This window comes from Anser brachyrhynchus (assembly GCF_964034855.1).
Source record: "Anser brachyrhynchus genome assembly, chromosome: 4".
Taxonomy (NCBI): Eukaryota; Metazoa; Chordata; class Aves; order Anseriformes; family Anatidae; genus Anser; species Anser brachyrhynchus.
In genome coordinates, this window is record NC_137698.1 from 35,817,383 (window position 1) to 35,837,036 (window position 19,654).

At 43.1% G+C, this 19,654-nt stretch overlaps 1 protein-coding gene and 1 long non-coding RNA gene across 23 annotated transcripts in view; both read left to right on the plus strand.

The window, feature by feature from the left end:
- Positions 1-1,939: 1,939 nt before the first annotated feature.
- On the plus strand, positions 1,940-8,908 carry LOC308193726. Its single transcript, XR_013949879.1, has 3 exons — positions 1,940-4,976; positions 6,135-6,201; positions 7,365-8,908. It is a non-coding gene; the product is annotated as an uncharacterized lncRNA (long non-coding RNA).
- Positions 8,909-10,455: 1,547 nt separating this feature from the next.
- The window catches only part of SLC10A7 (solute carrier family 10 member 7), a 151,915-nt gene continuing 142,716 nt past the window's right edge, over positions 10,456-19,654 (plus strand). For 4 of the 22 annotated variants that reach the window (XM_080588689.1, XM_080588692.1, XM_080588691.1 and 1 more), the window contains exons 1-2: positions 10,456-10,867; positions 14,154-14,236. In XM_080588689.1, the coding sequence (XP_080444815.1) occupies positions 10,768-10,867; positions 14,154-14,236 (183 nt within the window). In that variant the 5' untranslated portion in view covers positions 10,456-10,767. Of the gene's footprint in view, positions 10,868-14,153; positions 14,237-19,264; positions 19,402-19,654 lie in introns of all 22 variants that reach the window. The other 18 variants (XM_080588700.1, XM_080588680.1, XM_080588698.1 and 15 more) reach the window with 14 other exon arrangements.

Consider the following 19,654-nt stretch of genomic DNA (forward strand, 5'->3'; position numbering starts at 1 on the left):
TTAAAAATGTATGCAAGTGTAGCGTTGACCAGAATTTTAGCCACAGTTCGTTGTATCCACGTGGCTGTTGAGCAGCTTGGACCTTGTGGAGGCAGTGCAACATTCAACAATTTATTAAATCACAATAGGAAGATTAAAATGGGAGGAATACTCTCCTTGAAAGGGTGAGGGTCCTAAGCAACCATCCTCATCTCTAGGGGTAAGACCTAGAAAGGAAGGCCTTACAGTGGGTGTTCTCTGCCAGGGAATGGTTTGAATACAAATTCCTCTCCCTCATGGAACACCCCTTGACCTCTGTGAGGATTTTAGGGATGTGCCACCACAGCAAGTCTGAAGGATCCAACAGCAGTGTTAGTCTGCTTTATTTCAAGTTCTGGGCCAGATCCTGCAAACTCATTTGCATGAGCAGTCCGTTATGCCTGAATATTTTGTGGAATCATTTCATCACAGGTAAGTGTTGACCCAGGTCTTTAACTGGAAATGTGAAATACCACAGCTATATCGGTATTGCTCCTGGTACCTTACCTCTCGCCTCTTCTTGTGGGAACAGTGCCATCAATTTCTGATAGACAAAATAAACAAGATACATGTCCAAGACTTAAGATCCTACACTTACTGCTGCATATTCAAAGCTTTGATATCTAATCTTTGACAAGACAGTGGAAGCTGCAGGAACAGAGCTTAAAGAACAGTTTTTCTTTAAGGGTAAAATCATGTTGCTATAAATAAGGACACCAAGCTCTGCAGGTTAAGGCTAATGGGGCAGTAGCAAATCAGTTTATATTAGGATGTCTCTTAAGAATGAGGAAAATGTGTTTTAACAATAAAAATCTGAATTGTGTTCAGCACTGAAGAATGTAACTGAAAGGCAGTTGATGTGCTGCAAGTGCTTTTATCTCTTACAAACGGATTTTTATCCTTACACAGGCACTGAAGGATTTATTCTAGTGGATTTCCCTCTGCAATACCTGTGGTCTCTCTCCTCCTTTGCTGGTGCTATTTGCAAGAGACTTCTCAGCTGCCTGAGTGACTCAGTTCTGGTGAGCAGGCAAATGCTCTAGGTTATGACAAATGCTTCCAGGCTCCAAGCAAAGAGCTGGCAACATCTGTGTATGCTCCGGGTTCCTGGAGTCCTGTTCCTCTGGTTGTGTAGGTGGGGGACATGGGAGCACATCTGGCTGCCTGAATGTTCAGGTTTCCTTCCTGTGGAAACCCAAGAGTGCAGGGGAGAGTCGAGAACATTCCTTCAGAGTGGAGGTGGGGCACGTTACTATCTGGGAGCAGGGAAGTGCTGCAGGCCCCTAATGTGTGATGAGTTGCAGCAGAGGAGCATCACTGCTGCTAAGACATGTGGCTGCAGTCTCAGAGGAGCCTGTGGCAAGCAGAGCTCCTTGCTTGGCTGCTGGTGGCTCTATGCTGCACTTCCTTCATGGACTAATTGCCTACTGCAGATTTCCAGGTCTCTGTTAATTAACCCAAAACTTAAGTGGAAAACTGCACTGATTTTTAAATATCATGAAAAATATCCACCTACTCACCCACTGTAATGCATAGTATGTGTAATAGCTGAAGCCCATAGTATATGCATTTATCATGCTCAAGGAGTTCTCATAAAAGAAACCTGCTGGTCTTCAAAACACTGTGGAGTGAGTGTCTTGTGTGAACAAGGAGAGGATTGCAGGGAGGGCACAGCATCACGTTTGTGTGCCCAATGTTCAGAGCACAGCCCGGTCTAAACTACAGAGGGCACTGCCAACTGCTGGCTGGGGCTTGAGGCTTTAGCTGCCATGTGGCTTCCCAGCGAAGAGCTGACAAGTAATTTGATTGTGAGGAGTAATCAATATGCTGCTGCTTTCTTGAGTTGTACACGTTTCCTAGTAATCCAAATTTTTGTTTGGCTGTCATTGTTAAAGACGATCAGAAAAGAAAGGGTCGGGAATATAAATGAAGCATCCTATTGCTCTAGGCCATGCTGTGCCTAACTCGCACAAAATGCTGCTACTTGGTGCTAACTCCGTAGCTGTCTTTTTGCATAAGAAGGCTGGCTCTGGATTTTGGAATGCTGAATAGAAAATTAAAAATGCAGGCCAGTCGTTGGGAACATTGTACTTACTGTTTTAATAAACTTTTGTTTATGCCTAGAGGTGCCATTAAATTACCAGCCAGACATTAATATACAGTACACAAGGGATCTTGTATATAAGCAGTGATTATTACTGTGTGACTCAGACGGAGCTTGGTGCGTATACAGATAGCTGCTGGATGGCAGATGAAAAGTGAATACCTGTCTGGATAAGTAGTTGTGATACTTATACAGGGGATGTGGTGTTTGGTTGGCATGTTTTTCTTTTTTTTAAAGAATGGAGGAAAAAAAAGAAAGCTGTATCTTCAGAGCAGAAGCATGGCTTAAGGGGACAGTGGTCCGTCATGGTAGAAATGCCTTTACTGTCATGAAATAACAGAAGATAAGGACATGGTGTGATGATCCTGGAGCTCAGTGTACGAAGTGCTTCCAAGTGATGTGTTGTTCTGGACTCATTAAGCAGGCAGGTTCCTGATACCACCAAGCATCTGGCTCTGAGCATACAGGGATGCTGGAACTGGTCCATGCCAAACAGGGCTCGCGCCCTGTGACTCTGCGTCCGCAAGGGGAACAAATCTGAAGGAAGCTAAGGCTGCAAGGAGAAGCTGGAGCAAGCGTGGGCCATGGACAGCACTTGAATAGCAGGGTGGTGTGGCAAAATCAGATGTGTTTTGTTGCAGGCCTTGTGCTTGCATGCTTACAAAGACAGGAACAACCTCAAATGTGGGACTGCAGGAGTGTTGTGAGTTCATCTAGAAGGAAGAAATTCAAAATCTCTCCAGCTCCTGAAGAAAAATGTATGCCAATTAATTCTGAATTGGGATTTTCCTTTACATTTGATCTATTTCAGAATGCACCACAAGGAAAGCTTCCTATGAGGAAAGCTTAGAAACGCTCTCAGGGAAAAGGCACCATCGTAACTCTCCTGTTTCCTGAAGGGTTCGAGGCAGAGCTCTGCTTGATGAACATCCTATAAAGGGAATATAAGGCCCTAACTAATTCAGCCTCCTCAGACTCCTATTCTTCAGTCCAACTTACGTTACCAGATGATCCTTCCCTGTGTTTATCTGCCTTCCTTATTTCTAGTTTCTGTAGTGTGCTTTCTGACTTGCTTAAACCCACAAAAAATGAATCCCTTCCCTTGCTTACTACAGCACAATGCTTTGGCATATAAGATGCTTATGTGGAACAAAACTGGGGAGCTTGGATGAGACTTGAGAAATGAGCAACACAAAACCAGCCTTGGATGGCTTGTGTGGCATAAGCTGTGTAGATGGCAGGAAGTAGGGTGTGCTGCTTAAAAACCTTTGTGAGATCTGATTAACATTGGAATATTTCAAGGTTAGGGGTTTAAAAAGCTTATCCTTCAGGCTGTATCTTTCATTGTGCTGTTTATGTTGGGGTGGTACATACCCCAAAAGCCCTCCCTCAGCTTCCATCCCCTCTGTCTTTATCTAAATAGTCAGTTTGGGCTGGATGCTTCTGGAATAATGACTGCATCCAAAACTAATCACAGTGACTTCCAGATCTGGATCTGATAACTGACGACAACAACAAGAGGCAGTCATGTTTTCTTTCTATTAAATGTTTGTAGTGGAGGGACTGGATTTATTTCTGCGGTTTTGTTTTCCATTTATGTCATAATTTACCAGCAATACACAATTATGTCCTTTTTTGTTCAGCTTTATTCCCTTTTCCTTGTGTGATATTGTTATAGGCACAAAGTGTCCCAGTTTTTTAACACTTCGTTATTTATTAATGCCACAGATCGTGGGATGAAGGTTTGTCAGCATCCTCCTTTTTGCTTCTATTGACAGATACAGTAACTGTGCAGAAGCTGATTTGTTAATATATAGTTTTCAAAGGATCTCTTCCTATCTGGCTATATTTCTCCTCATTAGTTAGTGTACTTCCCATTAGCTTGTCTCCCTACCTGACTCAACTTTTGATGTTTTTGATTGTCTGCTTGCACACTTGAGATGAGTTTTCCATTTAACTCTGAATCTTTGAGGGAAGAGGAGGAGTGGAACTGATAGCAATAGTAGATGGGGCCTGATACACCCAGGTGCTCTTGTGCCTCAAGGACAGGGCTGGTGAGGGTGTCTGCAGGAGGCAGTGGAGGAGTTTGGATTTTGACTCTGTTCAGAGTAGTGCAAAGGGGAACCCTGATAACTTCGGCTTGGTGGTGCCTGTTTGTATGGAAGCCTGAATCTACAATGGCATTAATCACTGTGGTTGGCACTACGGAGGGCTCCATTAAAATGAGGTCCATTGTGTGCACATGCACTGCAGTTCCTTGATTGCAGTGCAAACGTACCTGGAATTATGCTAGCATGTTGCCTGGAGTTATGCTAGAGCTGGCGCAAAGAAGCGTTGTGGTGTGATCAAGATAGATCACACAAGATAGATCCTGGTAGAAATAACAGTTTAGGAAGAAAGCAAGCAGCCTAACTCGAGCACTGTGAAGGGGCCTGGTGCTGCAGGGACGGGTGGGAGCAGGTGCTCTGAGGACTGGCCTGTGCAGCACACGCACAGATGCTCCTCTGGGAGCACTTTCCGGTCCATTTTAAAGCAAATGCCAGATAAGGCTGTGATCAAAGAAATTGATTTGTGAATAATGTCGAATTTGCTTCCATGCAGGTAAATGACTGCATCATCAAGCTAGATGGCTGCAAGCTCCTGTGTTTCCCTGCACTTGGAATGGCCTGTATTTTTAGAAGGAGGGCAGGTAAAACTTCACTTTGTAAGTCTGTATCCTCATATGTATAACAAGGTTTTTTTTGTTTCCATCCTGCTGGGGGAAATCATGGTGGCTGGTGAGAAGTGAATGGTCAGACTTTATTTCAAGCATCAAACCAGTTCCATAACAATCAACAGAAGTCAACGCACCAAGGTAAGCACAGTGGATGTGTTTATGCTTGTACCTTTCTATTGCACATCATGTTGGTCCTGAGACCAGTCTCCCAAACATCCACATGGCTGTGGTCAGAGCTCAGCCCAGCTCTGGTTGGGGAATGCACTTGTCTTTTCTCTGGGGTGATGGAGGGCTGAACCCTGGCCTGCGGTGAAGATAGGATATGGTAATGGCATGCAGAGATCTGAGAAGCGATAAGCAACAGGTGCCATGGCATGGTGAAGACAGACTGATAAATCTGAGCCAAATATGTTCTCTGGCATCTTTGCTCAGGGAAGCTGGAGAACTTGCCCTGTTTCTCTGAACCTTTCAACTCTTCGGTTCTGTTAAAATCAAAAGAATACAAAGTTTGGAGCATGGGCTGTCCTTCCACATGGACAAGCCATTCCTTCATCAAAGATATACGTTAAGCTTCTAAAAGCCTGTTTTCAACAACCTGAAGACAAGTCCTTCTTCTAGCAGCTGCCTCTTTCTCAAGTCTATATGTGCTCGTGTATTTCTGGTTTCTCTGGTGGTTGCTCCTTGCAAACCTGACCTTTGTGACAAGTATTGTGGGCGGGGATGATCGCTCTCCTTGTTCTTCAACTTGTACGCTCTTCCCCTTGTGAGCAGCTAATTACTCTGAAACTGTAGTAAACAGCTGGCATCTGCACACATGTGCACACCCAGGAGCAAACATTGGCTGCTTCTTCCCTGTGCAAATATAGCAAAAGCTTTTATACTGAAACTGCTCATATTTCAGGGGTTTTGGTATGATTACTGCAAGACTAAAGAGCTATTTGTGAAAGTGCAGGGAGAAAGATATAAAAGTATTAGTATGTTCTTTCTGAAATGTCTTATCTAGCAGGTTAAATGTCACTGTTTATTGTGAAATCATCCAGAGAAGCTATTTTTACATTTTCACTTTCATTTTTCAGGTTTAAATGTGTACAGATTTTCATGTTTTTTTAAAAAGTTTTAAAATTGCAGTTCAAGAAGATTGGCATGATAAAACTGAAAAAAATTTCAATCATCTTAAAAATCCCAACATCTGAATGCATTATAGTCTTGCTGTCCAGTGTGAAACCATATTTCTCTGAAGAAGTGCAAAATATAAAAATTTTCTTCTTCCTCCCTCATCTATATGCTGTCCTGGAGGTCTAGACAAGAGAATATCGTGAGCAGAGGAGCCTGAAGCCAGTGCCTTGTGACTCCGTAGGAACAAGTAGGTTCTAGGAAAGGGGTCCCTGTTCCCTCAAATTTTCTTCCTAATGCCTAAGACTACTGCATGAGAATTTCACATTGGGCTCTTAAATAAAATAATAATTGCTCATTTGTTGGATACCTAAATATCTGAGGAGCCTTTATTATTAGTGTAAAAAAAAAAAAAGCATTATGCATTTAATGTCTCGGGGGCTGGGGGTGGGATCAAATCATTATAGAAATAAAAATAAAGATCCACAAAACCTTTTACCATCTTATAGCTTCTATTTAGAAAAGCATACCTATTTGTGTGTTTAAGTCCCATTAAGTGCTGTACTAAATTGAACTTGTACATAATTCCTACTACTGCATTGCACTAATGGTGGTAAGTTCTGCAGCTGGCAATCTGTAAGTGCTCATGGGCATTTTATAATGTCCAGTAGCAGCAACTAAATGACCCCTTACAGATAAGAGCATGAGCACCTGGGCCAGGACAGAGTAAGCACTGCGCACTCCATTTCCAGGAGCAAAACCAGCTAATGGGATCAGTACAGCCATTTCTTCCAGCTGCTGAGAAAACCTGAGATTATACCACTAAGTGCTTGTGAGAAATATAAATGTGTTGTAAACTGTCTCCCATATAGTTCCACTTTTTCTTCTCAACTTTCCTATTTATAATTAACACCTCGCTTTATCTTGTTCATTCTGAATATCTTTGTTCTTTTCAAGCTAAATTATTTAATACTCCCTTCCTCTCGTTTAAGCTCCCTTTATCTCATGATCCCCTCTCCTTTATAGTGAAATCTCTTCTGTCTAAATGCATAATCAGATGACACCTGCTACTATAGGACTTAAAAATCCCGGCACATTCCCTGAAGTACCTTAACTGTGTGTAGTTATTAGACAGCCAGGTATGTCATGCAGCTAAGAGGCTGAGGACTCAGAAGGAACAGGCTCCATCTGGCACAAGCAGAAGCCAATGTTTCAGCACCGGTTACAAACAACATAAGGCTGATCCTTCATGAGGTGAAGCCCAGAAACATGCAGCCCACTTCTGCATCTTTGCAAATGTGACAACTGGATGCTGCTCACACGCAGTCCCACTGATTTCACCAGGCTACCTGTGAGCAACAAAGGTCTGGTGTCATATAGTTACTCATGTCTCCATGCTTTTATATTATGCAGAAGGAAGCAACAGGGCCTTCAGAGGCAGGAAAGCATCTGGAAGCCCCGAGGTATGTTTGCATTCTGTTCTTGAAATAAATTGTACAGAAATGAAAATTTGGTCATGTGAAATCAGAGAGATGCTAAATTCTTGTTCTTGTACTGTGTCTGAGACACAGCTAAATATATCCTGACGCAGTTTTGTATGATGTAATGGAGAATGCACTTACACAGGTGCCAGATGACTCTGGGATCTGATGCAATCCCAGTGGTTAAATAGGTAATGCACAGTATCTGTATGGGAACCTGTCGAGGAAAGTGAAATGTTACAGGATGTGGTTCTGGATGGCAGATAGCGAACAAATGCTTCAACGTGGATGACAAATTGCTTATAAAAATAGTGATGCTGTCTTGCAAACAGACTTAGGACCCATGAGAGTCCTGTCAATTACACAATACATCCCTCGTATTTTCTTCCTTCCTGTTCCACATTGGTGGAGTAGGGCAGGGCTTACAGAGCTCTCTTATAAAAGCAGTAACACTTCAATCTTAAGAGATCTATATGCTTATGATATATGAAGAACTGCTTCTAAACAAAAACATCTAAAATACCTTTGTACAAGTCTTTTGATATGCAGCTTTGAATATCTGTGTAGGATCTTAAAGGTTATAGAAGATGACAGCCATGTGAATCCCTGTGTTTTGTAGTTCAGTGGGCAAAAGATGATTATTACAATGTTCAGATCTCTTAGAAAAATTTCCAGAAAAAGCATTCACTGAAAGCAATGGAGCTGTGTTAAAACTTTGTTTATACTTGCTAAAGAAAAAAAGTTAACATTTTTCTGTGATTTCTGACTGCTGGAAAAGCAGCAGATTTTTTTTTCTCTTAACTGTTCTAAATCTAATCTTCAGTGAGATAGCTTATCCTTCTCTAGAGGAGGAGAGGCGGCTGGGATGGTGTACAAGGAGTAACCCTTTGGGAAAGATGATGAGAATGTTCCAGAGCCTGGGGAGAGAACCCGAGGTTTCCAACTTTCTCCAGTTGGATCTGCTCTGAGCAAACACTCGCAACTCTCTGGCAACGTGTGCGCTCTACTTCCCACACACTAGTGCCCCACACTGCTTACAGCTGTCACTGGTTCCTGCCAGTAGCTCAGATGGCAGAGATCTGTGCTCTGACTCTAAAGATTGGAGTGACGGTGGTAGCCTGTGCATAGAAATGTTTTGGGGTAAACATTCAAAAGCTGAGAAGTGCTTTTGATGTGAAGCATGTTAAGATGTTCCTACAAATGTAACTTGTTCCTCTTGGATTCTGTGTGTAGGATGACAGTCCTGGGTTAAGTGATATCCCACCATATTGCCAGAGGATCTGTCAGTTGACACTTTGGCTAGGTTGGCTGGCGCTCAGCTAACGAACTCTAGTCTGAAGCCTTCCCCAACTCCCTGTGCAGCTCTTTGATATCCAGTTTGGTGTTCCATGCATGCATTTACTGCACGTCACTGAAGCCCTACTCAGAGACAAACTTCACTGTACAGTGGTTCCCCATTACTAAGATACTTGAATGCCTCACATATTAATTCATTTTTTCAGATCTGGAACAAAGGAATATTATTTTATTGGAGTGTATAAAAATATTTTTAACAGGAATGGGAATCCCGAGGTAAGTAAAAATGACTTTTTCAGAGTTCTCAGCAGCCGTAACCCTTGCTATACTCATATCATGGTTCTGACTAGCTTCAGCTACAAGTGTGAATCCTCAGTTTTGCCCCCAAATGAAGCTTGAATTAATTGGGCAATGTTAGAAATTAGCCATTAGTATTCATCTGTGAAGAGTGAGAGGCAAGGTTAGCACTGTATAAAAGCTGCAATGCAAATGCAGGGAGATATTGTCTTTGCTGCAGAAGGGAGTTTCATTGCCAGACCGAACACCTTCTATGCACACCCCTTCTTTGCATCAATCTGAAGCTTCTGCAGCAAGCGGTATTGTAGCAACTCCACACAGTATAAAATGAAGCTGCTTCTAACTTCTGGGGACATAACTTCTCGGCCTCAATAGATTATTCAGTATTTTGCTTTTCCCCAGTAACAATGCTTTTCTGAATTGCCCTAGAGGTGTTTGTACCTTTTAGCTGTGCTGGTGCAGAGTGAGGCCTCTGTGAGCTGATCTGTAGCAGCTGCACAGGCAAGTGCAGGAATGTTTTGCAGTTTGTTACTCGTACTTGAGCAGAGATTGAGGGCTAAGGTGTGCTTCAGTGATCTGGAGGAAAGCAGTGAACTATCTAATGGTTTTAAACTGTGTGTTTGGGATCCCCTTGTGAGAGGGAGAAGGCACATTCCTTCCATGCTCAAAAATAAATAAAATGCAGCTATGATGTATACATGTTAATAGAAGTGAATCTCACAGGACATACAGCAATACCTGCTTCCTGGAGTAGCTGAGATTACAGCTGAGCTCTCACTGCTTATTTCCCTGGTAGCAGAAACCATGTGGCACGGCTATTCCTTGAAACCTGAACACAGCTGTAGACACCGAAGTATAAAGTTACCCTGAATGTGTGGAAATTGCAGAGTGGAACTGTTGTGTGTTTAAAATGCCTTGGAACAAGGTGCCCGTGGCTGTGTGAGCAGCTGTGATGATAGGATGTTTTATACTTTATCATTTCCTTGTTAAGGTGATTTAGAGTGAGGGGGTCATGGCCAGGCAGAGACTAGGCTAATGAATCCGTCAAGGAAGCTGCGACAAGAGAGGAATGGGAAATTGAAAGCGCGGGTCGAGCGGCGGAATTGCACTTTCATGAGAGGGTGATTTAATGGAGATGGGTTTATTCCAACGTTAAATACGCTGAGTACTGCGAGAGGAATTTCCCAACTTTGGAAGCACGGCAATTCAGCGGGTGCTCCTACGTAATGAAGCGGGATAACTCAAAACATGAAGGTGCCTTTAGGGCACGAGGGGCGTTTTGATCCTGACGGGACGCCGGTGCCACCCGCCCACCGCAACCGAAGCCGCCCAACGGCCGCAACCGCCCGCTCGCGCCCGCCCTCCCGCGCGTCAGGCGCCGGGCGTCACGCGCCCGTCGTAATGTGCCGAAGCAGCGCGCACCCCGCCCGCCACCGGCCGCCGCCGCCCAGCCCCGCGCCTCACGGGCAGCTCCGCTCCCCCCGCCCCGAGCCCTCACGGCGGTGCGGGAGCTCCCTCCCCGCCCCGCGGCCGCTGCTGCCGGTGGCGGCCGCCCCCTTTGTGCGCGGCGGTATTAGGAGTCGCGCGGTAGCCATGGCGGCGGTGGGAGCGACTTGTCGCCGTCAGCGGATCCGGCCGGTCGTGGCGGCGGGCGGGCGGGCAGGCAGCCTGCGCCCCGCCCCGCCCCGCCCGGCCCGGCCCGGCTCTGCCCTGCCCAGCCGGGCGGCGGCGGCAGCGGCGCCATGGGGCTGCTGGAGCGGCTGCGGAAGGACTGGTTCATCGTGGGCATAGTGCTCGTCATCGCCGTGGCGAGGCTGGAGCCCGCCGTCGGCGTTAAAGGGGGTGAGTCCGCCCGCATCGCGAGGCGGCCGTTACCGGCGGCCGTTACCCGCGCGGGGCGGCCGTTGCCCCGGCCCCCCGAGCCTCCCTCGCGCCTTGGCCGCCGCTCCTCGGGCGGCCCGGGGCTGTCTCGGGGTGAATTCCCCCCGGTAGGCGCCGTGCGAGCCGCCTGAACTGCCTGAGCTCCTCGCGGCGAGAGCCGCCCGGCAGCTGGCCCTGGGCGGACTTGCGGTGGCTGAGCGGGAACTTGAGGAACTCGGAGAGGGGGGCTTGGCGGAGTCCGGCGTGTGACTGGCCTCCCGAGGGGGCAGCTCAGCGCAGAGCTCCTCGAAACCTCGGCTGCTTTCAGCCAGGGGATTTTCTCATCTTGGAGTAAGGCGCTTGTGCTCTAAAGATGGTTTTTCCATCCCCTTTTACCCCCTCACGGAAGGTGAGGGGAAACGGTGAAACTGCTTCTGTGCAAAATGGTGTTAAGTGCTCACGGTAAAGACGCCAGAAGGAAGATCTGTCGTCTCTGATGAAATGAAGCCTTTTGTGCTTGTTGCAGCCAGAGCTGATGAAATAGCCAGCGTTACTTAAAGATAAACAGCGTATGTTTAGGTGTACATATTGGCAGTATCAGCTGCTTAGTTGCCATTGTAACTTCAGTTCCAGATGCTCACAGTTCTCAAAAACAAGTTAAATTTTATACTTTTTTCTGATTGCATTCCAAAGATTTAAGAAAAGGAAGGTAGAACACTTCAGCAGAATTTGTTTAGCAACTCTGCGTTACAGGACTGGAGGAAGGATCTAGCTGTGCTTTAATATGCAGAGATTTTTTTTCTTAACAGCTGAAGTTTGAGGATAGACAGCTCCTCACTGAGGAGCTAACCTTTTTTTTTTTTTCTCAGGTTCTGGAAAAAAAAAAGATTTACAAATGGCTCTGAAAACTTGCTGTGGCAGCTAAGGCTCCCGTACTTCATGGAGTTCAGGGCAAGCAAATTCCTGCTCTGCAAGGATCCTTTCTTACATCCGTGTGCTGTTTTGCATAGGTGAATAGGGCTCATGTGGAGCTTCTCGCAGGATCCACGCTGTGTCTTTAGCAGATCTTAAAGACAAATTTGAGTTTATAGTATTAGGTGGTTTGTACCTGTCTGTTTGATTGTCACACTGATTGTTAGCAGCAATGTGGGAAACCCTGTAAATTAGAATATGAGATTATTTTTCCACAATTTATTTCCTGCATTTTATTGTGGAGGACTTCAATTTAATTATTCTATTGTAAGGAGATAGTACACATTGACATGGTATTGTTTCTGGGACAGTTAGCTTGAAAAAGCCTGTAAACATTGATAGTAATTGTCGGATGCGTTCCCAATAACAGTATCCCTTTTCTGAAGCCATGGAACCTCAGTGCTCATTTTAAAACCAGAGGAGGAAAAAAAAAAAAAAAGGTGTGTGTGCGTGAAAGGTGGTGGGGTGGAAAAAGTCAGCATATGAAAAAAGCTCAAAGTTTGTCATCCTCCAGGGGACAAAACCATGCACTGCAATCTGCAGAGCCCTACTGAATGACACGGAGGGCCCAGCACCCATACCAGTGGAATGCTGTGCCACAAATGAAGATTTGTGCTGGTCTCACCTTCAGGGCGCAAACCAAGCCCTTTTTGGCATGCTTCCCTAGTCAGTGAATGTGTCTATTTTGGTTTTTCATGAAAAGAGCTTTCCTGATCAGTCTTTGGCACACAAGATGAAGGGGATCTGTTCTGATTGGAATTCCCTGGGCCACATGAACGTGCGAGTGCTCTAGTGGTAGAGTTTTCTCCAGTGTAATAGAGTTCAGGCAGTCCAGTGAAAAACCTGTGACAGAAAAATTGGGTCCTAGAAGAACCCTCATCTTATCCAGACCACCTAACCAACTGTCTGTGTGCCCATATGTACATCTTCTAAATATTAGAAAAGTTACATAGTTGTCTATGTATGTAGAAATTATATATTTTTCTGTATAACTATTTATAGGATTCTTCTTTTTTTTTTTTTTCTCTGGCTTTTCAGTTAACGTTTTTTTGCAATTGATTTTGCAACTAGCCATGTGCTTTGCTGCAACTTTAACTTTTGCATTTCCTGGCTTATTTTTACATTGTGCTTCATATAGGCAGTTTGTTTTGCCTTTTTTTTTTTTTTGTACTTAACACACACACATTTTTAGTGCCTCATCAACAAGGTTATTTCAGAGTAGGATTTTTGGTTTAAACGACTTGAGATGCAAGCCTGAGTAGACTCAGTGTACTATCAAATCCCTCTAATTTAAGGATCATTGATGCTGCTCACATCAATGTGTCATTCATTCGAGAGAGCAGAAAGGATCTTCTCTTCTGGTGTGTGGAGTAAAGGCTTGCCTGTTTGCTGCTGCAGTTTTGCTCATCACAATTTATTGTCGCTTGCAGAGTTAGGATATTAGTTTGACCCCAAGTAGGCTGTTAATACTTTCTTTTTATTGAAATACCTGGTTGAATGCCTGTAAAAACATGCATGTATACTTTTTGCATTTTGTGGCTTTCAAAGTCAAAGGGTATTAAGATAATTCATCACTTTTATAGGAGTACAAAAACTACTTTATTTTAATCTCCTGAAAAAAAAAGTATATAACTATATATACAAATATAAGCTTTTAATATTGTGGAACCCTTGGAGGTGCAGGCATCTGCCCTGGATGCTCTCACTGCAGCAGTGTGTCTGAAATGTGTTCTCCTAGGGCTGGGATGAAGCATTTTGCCACAGCCCTGTTGTGGGGGAATAGCACAGAATTGCGTTGCTTCAAGGAGCTCATTGCAAGGAATGACTTGGTTTCCTTTCTGCAGGAAGCCAGTCAGGCATGTGTGTTGCAGGGGGGACGTCAGAGGTAGATATGGGAACGATGTAGATACCCTCGTGGAGGGAGCAGCTCATATTTTCATTTTAGTGTATGGTTTCAATTTTTGTTGCTGTGGGGGTACTCTGGTGACAGAGCCAAGCTCTGAAAACTCCCCCTTTTTCACACTTGCAGAATTTACCCATTAGTGGCCTGTAATCACGGGAGCCCAATCTTTACAACGCCATACCTCACTGGTCACTCACTGATTTGTTTTTATTTAGAAATGAGTAGCATGCTTTCTGTAACTTAACAGTTAAAACCCTACTCTTTTTATTAAGGAGACTTGAATGATTTGATTTTCTGCAGGTATTTTTCTAAAGATTCTCACTTACTTTGATGTAATATATGCATATAATTGTCTCTTTGACTACAGTTCACTCTGTTCTCTATATTTTTTAGGACCCTTGAAACCAGAAATTACCATAACTTACATTGCTGTTTCAGCTATATTCTTTAACAGTGGACTCTCATTAAAAACTGAGGTACTGTAATTTCTCATTGCTTCATCCTTGTTTTGCTTTAAAAGTTTTGTTGCTTTTGATCAGGTTTCAACATAAATGAAATACTTAATTACTATGCTGTTGTTGATGCTCAGAGAAGGGCCAACAAGAGAAGATCAAAATTAGACATTATATAATAACCCCTCCTTGATTTCAAGAGATTCTTCACAAGCTAGCAAGCGTGTTGAGAAGGAGAGCGTGAATAAATTGCACCCATCCGTAAAGACTTCGCTTGATTCTGTAGGGCTTTGGCTAAGTGGAAGTGCTGAGCACAATTTTGAGTGCAGAAGACTGGATCTACACCTGGGGTGCATCCCAACCCATATCAGGGTGAGACCCAGGAGCACACTGGCACCTGGCTCCTCCTACCATTGCGCATCTGCATTTCCCCACTGCCCAGTTTAGCTACTAGGCAGAAAACTCTGTGAATCCTAGGGTAGAGCTCTACAGGGACCTGGTCAGAGAGGGGTTCTGGGGATTCTCCATGCCTCCGCAGGACATGAAGAGAAGATGTGAGCTCTCTGTGCCCCTCTCCTTCATCTCATCCGCTGGTGCGTTCTCTAAGTAAGACTGGAGAGGCTAGTCACTACAGGGTTGATGCAAGCCAAGATCAATGGCTGGAAGTTAGCACATTGTGTAGGAATAGGACAACAGCTGGTATCAACACTGAAGTTCTCCTCTGCAGATGTGAGGCCAGTATGTACTTGTATGAGGTCCTGGCGATCTTTTCCTATGGGATTCATCTGTGGGCAGGTAGACTTGAGGTGCCTGTGCGCTGCTGCATATCACAGACATTGAGACTTGTTCCAAATTTGATGTTGCTTATTTTTCGAAGAGGAACGATCTGTGAATAAAAGGAGATGAGGGGAAAACCTCTTAGTGATGTGTCAGGGAGGGAGGGAGGAAGGGAAATGATGGCTGTGTGCCAAAAAAAAAAAAAAAAAAGGAGTAACCAGAGCTGAAGGGAAACACTGCATGTCTCTGCTGTTCTGGTTTCTTGGTTCCTTTTACTCTGTTGGCTGTGCTAATTGGTGATGCTGTCCGTATGTTGCATGATACTAATGCCTAAAGGAAGAAGCATGATACTGTCCAGAATTGCATGAGCTTCTGGGCAAAGTGGGATATAGATGAATGGCGTGTGTTAAACGTTTCTGTACCTGTGTCATGGTTATAATGGTAATATTTCTAATGGTGGCACTGTGTGAACTGATGGCAGCCCTCTTTCCCTGTGTCTGCGGGCACTGCTGGCACTAGTGCCTGGATAGTTCTGCCTGGATGCAGTAGAAGTGAAGCGAATAACTGTAGTCAATTCTGTAGCAGCTTTTTTTGAGCCTTGTGGTCTTGCATGGAAGCAGAAAGAACCATATTATCTATTTGCCTAGAATGGAAATTCATCCTAATGTAAACAGGCTGCAGAGAGGCACTTTCTCCACAGAGAAGAGGACCCAAAACCACAAAACTTCAGTGGTGTTTTCTGCTTTCAGGGTTAAGAATTCTTGTATACAGAGAAAAACATGTAAAACTTGCTTCTCTTCCGGTAGCTTGAATCCTTGAAGCATCATATTTGGAAAGCAGCTGTGAGGGAGGGAGGAATCAGTAGCACAGTCGAAGTCTTGGTTAGATTCTGAATGCTATTGCACCTCTAACTTTCTCCAGTTAAGGTGATGTGACTGACACATCCCTTGGCAATACGTCATGACCCACTTTGATAGCTTTCTTTCATTCTGCAGTTCTAAGATACATAGGTATCAGTGAAGCCTTTACAGAAGCTGGTGTTTATGTCTAGGTAGCTGATCTCCAGTTGTTTTGGAAGTACCAGTTAGGGGTGGTGCTGCATGTCCAGCTCTGTATTAGAAGCTAAGCCTTCTTTGAATTTCTGCAATGGGGATAGAAAATACAGAGGAAGAAAAACATTTCACTCATTGTACCTTGTGCTATTACTTTCTAAAATGGGTGTTGAAATCAATTTTTTAATGTTAGGAGGCCAGGTCATTATATTATTAAAATACTTTGGGGGCATGTTTTAATTTTTTTCGGCACAACCTAAAGTTGTTATTAATCAGTTAATCTATCTTTGTAATGGGTTGTTTCTGCTTTTGTCTTGATTAGTTCTTCACCTTCTGTGTGTTCTACCTTGGATAGTACTTTGATTGGAGTGAACTAGCGTTTGGTATGCTTTATGAAATAATAAAAAGTTGTGTAAGCTTTAGCTGATAAATCTGATAAAATTAGTACTAGCTGATGCTCTTCTTAGGTTACACTTCTGTTTCTATCTGCTGTGAAAGTGCATGCCTAAAAAAATTCCTCACTGTGCATTCAGAAAGCAGTACACAAAATAATTGCCAGCATTCAGGGGGAGTCTGTCTGCTCACAGCCTTGTTACAGTTTCAAATATAAAGAGGTCCTCTTTCCTTTGCAGAAATAGACGGTATCCAGGAATGACAAGAACATTTGATTGCACCTTACCATAATGCTCTTCCAGTTTGCAGCACCTGGATAGTTTGCTCTTTCCTTGTAGGGCCCCAGAAATAAGTCGCATACTTGAGTTATCCATTTCAATGAGGAATTTGGAAGGCCACTGAAAACAAGGTTTGCTTTGTTTGAGTTTTTGCCCAGAAGAGCCCACCTGTGACCATGTTAGTGTGACTAGGTGGCACCAGGTGCTGACCGGAAGGAAGCTTGGAGAAGCTCTCTGAAGGGTCTAAATTAGTGGGAAAGACAAGATAACCTGTTCCACCTGGTGTGCAGAAACTGAGTCATAACCGGCAGCTCCCAATGCCATTTCTGAGATTTCTGCTTCTTTGAGTGCTGTGGTGATGGAGGTATTTTGGGATAAGTCTTTGTAGATTGTTTAAGAAGGTAAAGGCTATTTTTTTCCAGTGTTCGTTCTATGCTGATACGGTCTAAGGAATAACTTTTTAAAACATGATCACCAGAGACATTTTAAAGACTGGTAATTTAGGTCTGCAAATACCTGTTCTGCTAGTACAGCATTCCTTCATGTGCTAGGTTGGCTGTGTTGTAATTGCCTTCCTTGCTCACTGGAACCTGTTACCAACCTTTCCCAAAGTTTTGGCTTGGATTTTGCTTTTGAAAGTATCAGACTTCTTGAAAACATCTGTTTTTAATGCATTTTCCAATTGTTGTAAAAACAGTAAATTAAGAGGGAAAGCAGGCAACAATGGTACAATACTAAAAGAAAAGGGTATCTTGTACAATGCTGTTGGCTCCAGTGTCTGCACGTCTGTGTGTGTGACATTGCCTAGACTGGGATTGCCGTCAGAGATTGGTCCACTAGGAGATCTGGGGCCGAAGGTGACATGGCAGGAAAGGAAAAATAAGCAGCTTTGCTGAAATAAGTTGCCTTATTAGTGTTTTTCTCAATTGTATTACTTACATTTAAAAATACACTTTTATGTAGGTATTTTGAAGTATCTTTTCTTCCCCTGTACAGTGTTTCTACTACTAGACACTTTATTTTTGCTTTCTTTTTGAGAAAGGATGAAATAGTGCTACAATGAAGCTTTCTGTAACTCAGCCAGTACTATGACAGCTTATGTATGAAGAAAGCCTATTTTTTCATGCAGAGTTACATGGTGTGTGCAAGAGTGTTCTTTATTTAAAAAATGAAGTAGTTGTTTCATTCAGTTAACTAAGAACCAAGAGTAGTGATTCTTTCTTGTTAAAAGTGGTTCAAGATGTACATTTCAAGTCCATGCTGTATGTAACTTTGTGAGAATGGGGTATGAACAGATGTGTAGATTTTCATGGAAGGTTTTTTTTTCCCAAACCCAAATTTGGAAGACAATTTTATTCCAAGAAATAAAGGAGGATATTGTGCTGAATTACTAGTACTTCCAGATGTGTATTTACATCAATGTGCATTTGGAGGATCGAAAATGCAGCATTTGATTGTTTTAAAAATAAAACAGCTGAATAACAATTCAACTCTCTCGTAGCTGAGAGGTAGCATGTGAAGATCTGCTGCTGTATTACTGTACAATACATATATGTATATTTAGTGCATCTGTGGTATCAGACCTAAGATACATGGAGAATCCTAGCAGATCTTGAATAAAAATGCCACCAGTTCTTTTTATGTTGCATTGTTTACTGAAGGGCGCAAGTTATTTTGAGAGATAGGAGAAGGACCTTGTCTTCTTGATATATGGGAGCTGAAATGTACAAGGCTTTTCTCTGATACTTGAAAACTCTACAGAAGATTCTTGTAGTGCCCGGAAAACAGAAACAGAGAGAGACATAGCTAACTGAAGAGCATATTGTGTAAGGATACTTGATCTCCTCTCTGGAGAGCTCTTACTGCTTTTGAGGAAAGACACCGTGTAACAGCAACATTTTATTTATTTCCTCAGTCTTCTAATCTGTTTTGCATCTTATTTCTCTGCATTTTATGGCTTAACTGTTGATAAGTTTTCATAGCCTTGGTGTTCTTTCTTAGTTCTTCTACATGAGCCTAATATTTTTGTATGAATTTCCTATCGGTACAATAAACAATCAAAATCTGCCACTGGATTATTTGCTTTTTATGTTTGTTAGATTTTAATTGTAATGTCAGGATCCCTTTTTCCTGGTGTAAAGGAGAATCACATTCTCTGTGGCTCTCTTCAGACTAGGGAAGCTTGAAATCACCCAGAACTACAAGTTTCCCTTCCTTTTGATACCAGCAGTCAATAAAGTAAACAGGCTGTCAGCATAGTTAACACAGGTTTTGAAACACAGTGCTGAGGCTGCCTGCCAAAAAGCTGTTGTTATAAGAGCTATGGTATTATTGAAGTGGTGGACAATTCTTTTGGAAAAACACCCAGGAGCAGATAGAGCTTTTATGTTGTCTGGATGTACTTGTTATTAAAGAGGAGATCAGATGATCCCTAAAGGTGCCTTTTTGACATGCACTTTCTATTATAAAGATAATCCTAGTTTTAAAAGCACGAATACGGTTTTACTTCAGCTGTTATGACTGCAACTTCCTCTCTTCTTTTTCTTTTGCAGGAGCTGACAAGTGCTTTGATGCATGTGAAACTACACCTTTTTGTCCAGATTTTTACACTTGCGTTCTTCCCAACAGCAATATGGCTCTTTCTTCAGCTATTATCAATCACACCTATAAATGAATGGCTTTTAAAAGGGTATGTGTAAACATAATGGAGTGAACAATATTTGTAGCTGTCTTCTTAAAGGGCTGCTTGTCCTGCAATGGGTGTTTGAAGAGATATTATGAGCAGATTTTGCTGTTTGCTTTTGTGCTACAGTGCTTTGTTGTTGAAAACAGCACGCACAAAATCATCTTTTCAGGAACCTGGTATCATTTTTAGAAAATCTGGTCAATTAGTTTCATATGGAGAGAGCTTGCAACAGGTTACCTTTTTCTTTCAAAAACAC